Genomic DNA, 12,051 nt, shown 5'->3' with positions numbered 1-12,051 from the left:
CAAGTGAAGAGCCATCATGTTTGTACTTACGTGTTTCAGCATCACAGAGTTCTTCCGGAGGATGCGGGTGTTGAAGGAGAGGGTAGTTGTCAGTGAGTCTGTGCGGCAACATCTGCTTTGTCTCGAGAAAAACTACTGTATCGTGTCTGCTCTCTTCCACACATTTGAAAAGTAAGCAGTTTGAAGAACAAAATCTGTGAAGAATGAAAATAGTAGTTCTACTGGTGCACATTCAACTTTTTTAAAAGTTGTTTTGGATAGTCATCACATACAAGACTTAAAAAGTGTGGCATTCAGGATGTAACAAAACCCTTTGAATATTTTTTTTTCTTTTTCAGAATTCTGCTAACAATGTAACACTGGACCTGGAAAAATCTGGTTCAGAACAGAATTGTTTTTCAGCAACCCATACTTTTTGGAAGTGGCAACTGACCTAATTTTGGAGATCCCTGCTCAAGCTGTGGATCATAGGATTGTCTGGTCCAGATTATTTAAAGACTGCTGGAATATTGCTGAGTGTGGCGTTGAACAAAAACAAACAGCTTCTGATGAAAGTCTTTGTGGTCCATTGTACCAGAAAAGTGAAAATAAAAAAATATTTAGCGACCTCAATTCTAACATCCTTTTAAAGCTGAATATGTATCTGTTTCTTTGTTTATACTAAACAACACTATATGCGATAAACCATAAGTTGCTTTCTGACGGAGTACCTGTTCTTACTAAACTCAAGAATGCCAATCGAATGGTTCTAACAGGATTATAAGTTCTGATATCACTTGGTGTATGTTTTGTTGTTGTTTAACACCACATTCAGCAGTACTTCCTCTATAGAACATTGGCCTGTATATAAGCAAATCTGGACCAGACAATCCAGTGATTGATATCATGAGCATTGATATACACAGTTGGGAATCGATGACTCGGATCAACCATTTCAAAAAGTCAGACCACCTGATTGTATCAGTTCACCTCTTTCAACAAACATGGGCTTGCTGAAGACCAGTTCTTATCCAGATCTTCACTGGTATTTAAATCTGTGATCTTTGTGTTGTAGGCTATGTCGATCTGTATTTAGAGAAGATCCCAAATCAGATGAAGATTCCAATGAGTAAGTCATTATTATACTTTGGAACTTAATTAATCTCTGTTGTAACAATAGTTTGAACCTCTCAGGAGGGGAATTCAAATGGTTTAACACACTGTACATACGTGACTCTCAACCCAAAGACTTTGCTGTGACAAGAATTCAGGTGAAGATCCTGACAGTGATTTTTAAGGCAAAGCATGGATTGGTATCATCACTGGGATGGAAATTTGCTGTGAATTCGCAGATTTAAATGCAGATGAATCGGTCTTGAGATTCTGTGAGATGAACCTCTACCTTGAAAAAATTCGCACCCAAACGATTCTGCATGTTATTTTACAATAGCTTCCAGGTGATGTTCATAGCGCATGCCACAACAATGCGTAAACAGTTACTGAAAATAGTGTATTTATCAATATTCAAGGATGGCAGCTTGCCGAAATATTAGCTAATGGTAACCATGCTTTCAGAAAGCCCTACACGTACGTACTGCAGGTCAAATATCTGTGTTGTATGTGGCTACTCATTAGTTGAGAGATCAGTGTCAGTGACAAGGGATTTTTGGAAGTCCTATCCTAAACAGTCTGGCTGGTTAAGTCTGTTCAGTCATGTTGCATTTCATTGGACAGTCATAGATCACTCTAAGGTTGGTTGACCTGACCTTCTTCAAAGGTTTGTTAGACTCAGTATAGCAATTTAATGGATAATACAGAGTTTAATTAGATGTGTCATGTTGTGATGACATTTGGTCTGTTTTCAGGGAAAATGTATATTTCCGCGAGAATGTGATGCCACCGGTGCCTGAAACGGAAGGAGTCTCATTTAGGAAAAAGCTGTGTTGGACGATCTTCTTGCACACAAAAAGTGAGACATGAATGTATTGTACTTCCTCAAATGTTTGCAGGTTATTTTGTATGCATGGTTTTAAGTTGAACACATATTTCATTGGATAAGAAAGAAAATGCACTGTTAAATTACTTCATTTGTCTTCTGAGAATTTCAAAGAGATGTCATGTTACAATTTATTTGTGATAAGAGTGACAATTGGTGTTGGGAATCGGAAACCTGATCCACTTATGTTTAACAGAGGATTTGTGGCGAATGAGTACCGATTATAATTGAGATATGTACATTTTTAAAGTGGTCACCAATTATTTTTCACCTGTTTTTTTCTAATTAATGTTTTCTATATATCTAATACTGTCATGCAATGAAATACATGCATGCAAAAAAGACACTGGAATTGAAATTAAACAATAAATGGTTAAAAGTATTACAACACAATGTTGAGCGCAATTTTGTTCGTGAATATTCATAAAATTTACTTCATTTACTAAATACGAGTATGTTCTACTAAAACAACCATATGCTGATTAATCGAAATATTCATCATTTTTCATTGTCAGTAAACATTTTTAATCCTTCTATCGAGCGATTTTTCAATTATTTTCAATCATAGGAGCAATGCTCCATCAAAATATTGTGTATTGTTTAGATTTCCTAATCCCAACTCATATTTATGTCTAACCTCTCATTCTCCTGAAATTTAGTCCAAAAAGTGTGTTCTTGAACAGTAGAAAACTTTGCATTCACACCAGTGCCATAAAGAGATACACTTAGACCACATGACCAGGCTGGACAGGTCACTACAGAGATTGAAATGAGGCTCTATTTAACTGACATGGCTCTTAAAATTTAAATGGCATTTATGAAATATTTTCTATGTGTCCTGACAGTACATCTAAATGAAAATATGTTACCTGTTATAAAAGTAATCCTCACCAAGGTACATTCAAATTGTCAAAAATTCAACTTGACTCGAACAATTTAAAGCCTGTTTTTGGCACCCCGTCCTTTTTTTTTAAGATGGGGGTGACAACTTTGACAGTCATGGCGGATAACAGGAAACCATGTCTTGAATGATATCGTACTCTGTGGGTTGGTTTTTGGTTCAGGTGAAACAAAGCTGAACAGTTCATGCATCCATGGTAGTGTTCAGTACATCTGAAATGTGGAAACTTAGGGAATTCAAAACATGGCTTCCTGTGCTCTGCACATTGCCAGTGTGTCTGCAAAACTGCAATATGAATGGTTGCAAGGATCTTGTTTCACTGTATGGAGGTGGACTTGTACAGAATTTATCATCAAATCCTTTTGACTGTAAAACAGAAAGATTACTGGTTTGTTCACTTTTGGTTATTGGCCTACATTTTATTTCTATAGCACTGAAATTCCTGCAAACACAGTGTGCATCAGACAACACAGGGAACTCACTATATTTCACAGGATTGAGAAAGGAGCATTTAGTAGTCAGGTTGAGTGTAATAAAAGATTTACATTGTGAAAAAATCCATGTTTTTCAGATCACTTCCTTGTTGACAACCAGGACCTGAATCATGCCGTGTTGTTGCTAATGTGTTGTTTAGAGTTTGTTCTCCGAACAACGCCGTCATTTCTGCTGAATCCCCCATTTGGTAAGATTGGAAAAGAACTAATATTGGTTCGTTTGTTGTTTAACTCTGCACTCAGCAACTGCCAGCTATGTAGTAGCGGTCTATGAATAATTTGAATAAATGAGTGTTGACGTGATAACCCAGTGATCAACAGCATGAACATCAATGTCATACATTTGAAATAAGATGGCATGTGTCAACGAAGTCAGCGACGTTGCTTCTTATGACAAGCATGGGTTGCTCAAGACCAGGCCCCAATTTCTCGAAACAAACTTAAGTTTTTACTCAAATTTCAAACTGAGTTTGACAATTTGAAACTGCTTTATTTTTAACTCAAATGTACTTTTTAAAATAGAAAATGCTCAAACGCCTTAAGCAATATATTCACGAAACTCAAACTGTCTACTGTTTTTGAGTTTAATATCAATTTCAGTACATTCTGGGAAATGTATTTTCTCAAATTTGAGTAAAACCTCGAACTTAAGTCAAAACTCAGACTTAAGTTTGTTTCGAGAAATTGGAGCCAGTTCTATTTTAACCTGGACCTTCATAGGGTCAGAAAGGTCTACGATGATGTGACAGGTTTCTGTGAGGTTGCGTATATATCATCACTTCACAGGTTTGTGCCCACAGATTTCCTCCATCACATATGTTGTCTCTGTGGTCAAGTAGATAGAGTGGATAGGGTAAGCCTAGGTGCAGGTTGAGGTTTTATTCCTTATCAGTGCTCCTTGTATCAATCACTGGTTTGTCCACACTCAGTTATTTAGAGACCACTGTTACAATATTTGAGAACTGCCTTTGAGTGGGAAACAAACAGCATTTTTTGAAAAATAGTGATTCATAGTTACCAAAATGAAATGTTGTATTTTGAATTCTAAACAATTTAATGCCAGACAGTATCTTATGCTTTGATTTTGCATTGTTTCACCATTACTTTCAGATGTAATACGCATTGGTTGTTTGAAAACAACTGAAAACAGGACAACGAATATGTTGTTGAAACTTGCTGAACAAGTCAAAACAAGCATTGAGGAGGTAAGTGTTCAGGACAGTTAATGAATAGGAGTCTTATTTAAGCTGAACAGTTCTTGAGCTTGTGATGAGGGTAATAAAAAGTCGATGTGGAGTGTTTCCCTTTACACCCTTTGTAAACAGTCTTTCCAAGTACAGAGAGTATGTGACATTGAAATACCGAAGTAACTCTGAAATTTTGAGTAGGATGCTTTCACTCACTCCCACCCACCCACCTGCCTTGTATTGATCAAATCATGCCCTGTATTGGTCACATCAGGCCCCTATTGATCAAATCATGCTTTGCATTGACCACATCATTCCTTGTATTGATGAAATCATTCCTTGTATTAATCACATTGTGCCCTGTATTGATTAAATCATGCCTTGTATTGATCAAATCATGCCTTGTATTGACCACATCATGCCTTGTATTATCACATCATGCCTTGTATTGATCAGATCATACCCTGTATTGATCAGATCCTTACTTGTATTGACTACATCATGCCCTGTATTGATCAAATCATGCCTTGTATTGACCACATCATGCCTTGTATTATCAAATCATGCCTTGTATTGATCAGATCATATCCTGTATTGGTCAGATCCTTGCTTATATTGACTACATTGTGTCCTGTGTTGATCAGATCCTTACTTGTATTGACTACGTCGTGCCCTGTATTGACGAAATCATGCCATGTATTGATCAAATCATGTCTTGCTCACATAGTGCCTTGCATTGATCGAATCATGCCTTGTATTGACCACATTGTGCCTTGCATTGATCAAATCATGCCTTGTATTGACCACATCATGATTGTATTATCAAATCATGCTTTTTTATTGATCATATCATACCTGTATTGATCAGATCCTTACTTGTATTGACTACATCGTGCCCTGTATTGATCAAATCATGCCTTGTATTGACCACATCATGCCTTGTATTATTAAATCATGCCTTGTATTGATCAGATCCTTACTTGTATTGACTACATCGTGCCCTGTATTGATCAAATCATGCCTTGTATTGACCACATCATGCCTTGTATTATTAAATCATGCCTTGTATTGATCAGATCTTACTTGTATTGACTACATCGTGCCCTGTATTTATCAAATCATGCCTTGTATTGACCACATCATGCCTTGTATTATTAAATCATGCCTTGTATTGATCAGATCCTTACTTGTATTGACTACATCGTGCCCTGTATTGATCAAATCATGCCTTGTATTGACCACATCATGCCTTGTATTATTAAATCATGCCTTGTATTGATCAAATCTTACTTGTATTGACTACATCGTGCCCTGTATTGATCAAATCATGCCTTGTGTTATCAAATCATACCCTGTATTGGTCAGATCCTTGCTTGTTTTGACTAGATTGTGTCCTGTGTTGATCAGATCCTTACTTGTATTGACTACATCGTGCCCTGTATTGATTAAATCATGCCTTGTACTCCAGGTTCAGGTCATTCAGCAGAACTGCACAGAACCATTCTTCCACGAACTACCCCACATCGATGAAGATTTAGATGTAAGTACCGCGCCTTGACCTTCAATATTTGAGGTTCAAGGTCATGTGATGTAGGCATAGATGATTGCTAGGATGAGTATGAGAAAAAGGAATCGAGTACCGCATGTACCTACCCAGATTGGAATCGAGAACCTGGAAATGTAGGGGACACAGCATCTCTGTCAACTTTCTGAATATTCAATTAGGATTTGACAGAGATTAGTATAGAAAACTTGAATGGGTGGCATTAAAGCTGATCTCAGGTTCCATGATTTACATCTGTTTACTCAAGAAGGAGTCACAACATTACTTGCAGTCATTGTTAAAACACAGAAGTTTTGGTCCTGCTGGTTCCATAACTTCACTTCATCTGCTCATGCACAGATAAGTTAGTCATCAGTAATAGCCTCCATTAATCGAACAGTATCAATGAGACAAATGTGTAATGTCAATAATAAAAAATTGCACATGGCATGGAACAGCAAGAATGCGGGGTTGGCCTCATCATGTATTGACGTGTATTTGTTTCGCTTTACCAATTACAACTTTTATCCTAAGCAGGGAGTGGGATGGAGAACTTTGACAATGGGCCATTTCCAGGATTATTGGCCATTTTCATCATTAAGAATGGGCCACTGCCCTTGTACCAATAGTAAACTTCAAAATTTTATTGGGCCGTTTTTTATTCTAATGTGCAAAATGGCCCATGGCCCCTGCCTTTTCCAATCCCTGCCTAAGATGAATAAAATTCTGAGATTTAATGTTCAGTTGGCAAGGTAAAATTATGAATATTTACAATCTTAATTTCATTGTATAAAATTTATTTTTTTGTTTAATGTGAAACAGTCTGTAGTTATTATCATTTGTCGTTCAGACTGTTGTGTAAGAGTGATGAGTGTCTGTTGAGTGAGAGTGATGCCAATGTCCCTTTGTTCATTGCAGCTGGAGAGGCTGATAGAACAGTACGACGAGCGGCATAAAAAGGAAGGGGATATCAACGAGATGCTTTTTCTCCGACATGACAGTCACCTCATACCCACCGACCATAACAAAAACAGGTCAGCATATAACAGTACTAGAAATTGTGACTGTCCCACATACATGGAGGGTCTTCTGCAACCCATGGTTGTCGTAAGAGGCGACTAGCGGATGGTCAGGCTTGCTGAGTTTGTTCATGCATGTCATCATATCTCATTTGTGTAGATAAATGCTTTTGAGGTTTATGATCACTGGATTGTCCCGGGGTCAAAAATCCCATCGCCCGAGGCAAAGGACAAGTCAGTTTTCTTCTTGGGCAATCAAATAATGTTACTTCTCCGTGGATTACCAGATACTTTCTACTTATGGTTTCAAGCTACAAATAATATTGGATTTCATTTCACATTTGCTCATAATAAAGCTATTGAAGTTTGCAAAGTTTGTAATAATAAAGTAGAGCTAGTAGAGAGTGAACTTAATCATTCTTCGATAAATAGTCCAGTAAACATTAACATCACTCATTGTGTCATAAAATCAGGGCAAGTTTAAAATTAGTCAGGACAAGCTGCTTTTTTGAAGTCACTTGCCCTGTGGCAAGTGACTTTTCAAAATATTTTTGAACCCATGATTGTCTGGTCCAGAGTAGATCGTTTACAGACCCCTGTCATATAGATGGAATAATTCTGAGTGAGGCATAAAACTGAACACACTCAGGTTTCAGGACAGGAAGCTGGTTGAATCATGTGATTCAAATGATAAAATCACACGTTTGATGAATACACAAGCAAGTGATAAAATGTAACATGTAATATTTGGGGTAACATTTTCTCGTTAAAATACAGATTCTAGTGGTTTTTGTTGGCTCTTGCAGCATTGTTGTCGAGGTGGCTAAGTGGTTAGATGGCTAAGTGGTTAGACAGCTGAGATTTTGTGCAGGCAAGTAGGTGCCTCACTCTAAAAGCATGGGTTCGAATCAGGGTGGGACTCAACCCAACAAGGTAGTAGAATCTGTGCTTTACTGAGAAAGTTTAACTCTTTCAACACCAGTCAACCAGAGACATACTGCCATGACACACAATTCCCAGAGGTCATAGATGAAGCCTATGTTTATTGAGGAAAATATCGGCTTGTAAATTATTATTACTATTAGATATCATACACCATTTGAATGTCCTAATCCTATTTATAAATATGAAACTTTATACTGAAAATGCAGGCTTACACATTTATATGTCTGGTTAAAGCACAATAGAAGCAAAAACTGAGGTGGTTTTTAGCCATATGCCTTTTTTTCTTTTATATTCTCATTTTCACACACTCTGAAAATTATTATAAAAAGATTTCTGAAATAATATGTATGGTCATGTACCTCTTGATATTAGTGGCATTCTGCTCGGTAATGTGATACAACAACATGAAAAACCTGTTTTCGAAGCTTCATTTGAATAACATATGAGGCGATTCATTTGATAGCGGGAGTCATTTGAAAACTCAGAGCATCAACAATCTCCCCTTTGCCAAGAGTATTTTCACAGTTGCAATTTTTTTGGTGAAAAATCAGTTTCTAATGACACTTTTTAGCCTCAGTCTGCTATAAGGATCATGCTTGGTCAGAATCAGATACATGACCAATGTCAGCCAGTCAGATAACAGCAATGGACACTGTCCTTGCAAACAAAAAACTGTAGATTCAGACGGAAGTTTTGGGTCAAATCATCTATTCTGAACATTTTACACAAGAAATCATCACTTAACGTGCTAGGTTATGTCCCGTGACAAGAAAGTTTCATGCCGGCTAGCATTAAACAGTGTGTCCGAGCGTAAAGTTCGAAGTGACGAAAGCTGTGATGTCAGTTGAAATACATTATACGATCACACAATAAAGAAGGAATGTTCGTTTGAGACCTTTCATGAGTACTGTAGTTGATTTTATGTATTAGTCTATTTGAGTTTATTAATTATTTCCTTGAAATTCTGATGCGGACCTGTTGCCAAAGCATCTGTCTGTGAATTGTCTTTTTTCAATAACGTGAAAAAAGGTTTGTAGGTCTTATCCTGTTGATAATGTGTGGCCATTTGAAATATACAAGGTGTTTTCAGGCATTATAAAAAGTGATAGATTTGATAAATGAATCATATGTTTGATAAGTTCCAGAATTATATATCTTTTTGATGAGACTAATCCCTGACCGGTATTTTGGCCTACGGTGTCTGGGGACTGGTGACATCATGGCCAATTTTCCGTCCTACGATGTTGAATGGGTTAATCTCAAATTATTGTTTTTAAAAAGTTGTTATCTCTAAAGTTTGTCAATAATCTCCTACTGGTTATTGTTCCTTGCAGAACGAGTCTTGAGCAGTCCTGTGTGTCTGGATCGCCCCAGATGATGACCCCTGTCAGGTGTGTAGCTCTCAGGGCAATTATTACAGAGTGGCAGTCTCGCCTCATGATAGATTTTTTTAAAAGCCCATCATGAAAAGAGTTCATAAATGGTTCAGAACTATTCTGTATGTTACCACTGGGTACCCATTCACTGCTGGGAGAACAGAGGAAAGGACAAGGTATGATAAGGGTGGTTTTTGGCCCACTAACAGAATTGGCTGAAAACATGTTATTTGTTTAGAGACAAGTTAGCTTTGCATAAAAATGCTGTATTTTATATGTTCTGAGGTGTAATTTTACTGCAGAGGGGGCCCAAATGGGTTTTATCAGTTCCCATGAAAAATAACACAAAGTCTGAAATATCAGTGTGCCATAATGGCTTATTTACAACTGTTATATTATTTACATACAAATTACCGCAGTTTACATGATGTTAATTAAAGCTTGTTTCACCAGTGTTGTAACATAGATTACCAGACTTACGAAAAAAATTACAATATTTGGATTTGATGTGAAACAGTTTAATTAAGCATTGTAGACTTGATAAACAAACTTTGAAAAAAAGAAAGAAAAGTTACATGGATTTGAACTTGCATGTCTGATAGCAAAAAATACTGACAGTCCACTGTTGCAACCATTAGGCTACATATTCCTTTGCCTCCCACTGTGAATTTAAGCTTATATATTACACTTTACAACTATGTATGACTTGACGACTGCTTGTGTTCGTCATCTGCTAGACCTTGATACAATGTTCTTACTCTAGCTAAAAAAAAATCCTTTTCATACAGTTAGGTGTAGTCATTTTGGTTAAATCTAATATGTCATTGGAAACATCAAGGTACATAAGGTCTTGGAAAATCCATATGTTTATACATGGCAATCCTGTTGAATGACAGTGTTATTTAGGCAGTGACAGGCGACTCAAAGGTGTTTGATACACAGATGATAGAAAAACTATGATCAAATTCTTACATAATAACAAAGATTCTCACTTTTACAGTACTGCTTGATCATATTTTGAAAATCTTCAGACATCTTCTTACTTTTCTAGCAGAGACCAACAACCCCAAACTAATGTTTACCTCTCATAAATCAGCCTTGTGAGTGCCTTATGATATTGAAATTTTTTTATAAAGATGTTTGCTATGTGTATTTTAGAGGACAAAACTATTCAAAATATAATGTATCATGGCACAGATGTGTAAATGTGATGGACTGTTTTTAAAGATGTTAGTTTATGTCAATGTTTATTTTTTGAGATGTTGTATGGGGCAATTTCATAAACCGAAAAAATGTACATTTTTTTAAGATTTTGATGTGAGCAAAAGCGTGACCCACCACAATTTTTTAGGTGTGCATTCTAATTTACTCTCTTCATATGTGGTGAAAAAATTGGGATGGGTCACGCTTTTGCTCACACTTTTCTATCACTCTGAAAATCAGAAAATGTAGGTTTCTAGAAGATATTGTAAAATATGTTAACTTTGAGGTCTTCAAAGAGGAAAACTAACAACACTAAAAACATAAAAATGCAATTGGAGGTAACTTCAACAATTAGTTTAGCTCCTTTTATGCTAAAATTATTGTGCTGTAAAATTTTGATAATCATGACATGTTGTGGGCCAATAAGGGCCTCTATCATACCTTGTCCTTTGAACAAACTCGCTTGCCTTAGGAGGGACCGTGTCTCATGTGCTTTGTTGTGGGGCTAGAAAGTCCTAGAACCTTCCATAAGTCAAGCTGCCAGACACTGTCACACCTTTAAGCCATTGTTGCTCATCATCACCTGATTTGTTACCTGTGCTCTATGCACAAGACCCTACACCTGACACCTAAGCCTCTGGTTGAGTCCTCTGCACCAGTAGTAAAGTTACAGCTATTCCAAGCACTTAAATGTTCTGGAACAAGGACACAGCTGTAGCCTGTCAAGAGGAATGGCAATGATCTCTGTTCCAAAAGCACAATTGAAGGCTATGATTCAAGGGCACTGCTGTACGCATTAATCCAAAAGGACAGCTGTAAGCCATGATTCAAGGCAACAACAGTAGGGCTTGATCCAAGAGCACAGCTGTAGGCTCTGAGCCAAGACAACAACAGTAGGGCTTGAGCCAAGAGCACAACTGTAGGCTCTGAGCCAAGACAACAACAGTAGGGCTTGAGCCAAAAGCACAACTGTAGGCTCTGAGCCAAGACAACAACAGTAGGGCTTGAGCCAAGAGCACAACTGTAGGCTCTGAGCCAAGAGCACAACTGTAGGCTCTGATTAAACAACACATCTGTAGTCTCTGATCCATGAGCATTACTAAAGGTTCTGATCCAAGACCATAGCTAAAGGGTCACACATCATGCCCATGTGGGGATCAAACTCGTATTTCTGTTGCGCTGAGCGAACACTTCAACCACTGGACTAAATGTTCAAATGATTTCAAAATTTTTACTTTCAACACTGGACAGATTGCAGCTGCAGTTGTCTCTACCGTATGTCCTAGGATGTATTTGATTGAATGTTTACAGAGCTGCCATGAACACTGTTCAGCAACTGAAGGCCATTCTCAGCAATGCCAGCGATCAGGCCAGTGACAAGCTCCTCTGTTATTTTAAGGTAGGAATG

At 37.4% G+C, this 12,051-nt stretch overlaps 1 protein-coding gene across 1 annotated transcript in view; it reads left to right on the top strand.

The window, feature by feature from the left end:
- LOC137281401 (retinoblastoma-associated protein-like) overlaps positions 1-12,051 on the top strand; it is a 55,926-nt gene that overhangs the window by 13,748 nt on the left and 30,127 nt on the right. Inside the window, exons 5-13 of the mRNA XM_067812603.1 lie at positions 40-171; positions 1,055-1,108; positions 1,845-1,948; positions 3,448-3,558; positions 4,481-4,575; positions 6,026-6,097; positions 7,019-7,134; positions 9,399-9,455; positions 11,955-12,042. Coding sequence (XP_067668704.1) covers positions 40-171; positions 1,055-1,108; positions 1,845-1,948; positions 3,448-3,558; positions 4,481-4,575; positions 6,026-6,097; positions 7,019-7,134; positions 9,399-9,455; positions 11,955-12,042 — 829 coding nt within the window. The remainder of the gene's footprint in view (positions 1-39; positions 172-1,054; positions 1,109-1,844; positions 1,949-3,447; positions 3,559-4,480; positions 4,576-6,025; positions 6,098-7,018; positions 7,135-9,398; positions 9,456-11,954; positions 12,043-12,051) is intronic.

Source organism: Haliotis asinina, chromosome 4 (genome assembly GCF_037392515.1).
Source record: "Haliotis asinina isolate JCU_RB_2024 chromosome 4, JCU_Hal_asi_v2, whole genome shotgun sequence".
Taxonomy (NCBI): Eukaryota; Metazoa; Mollusca; class Gastropoda; order Lepetellida; family Haliotidae; genus Haliotis; species Haliotis asinina.
Note: the sequence above shows the minus strand (reverse complement) of the source record. Positions and strands in the feature narration are given on the sequence as shown.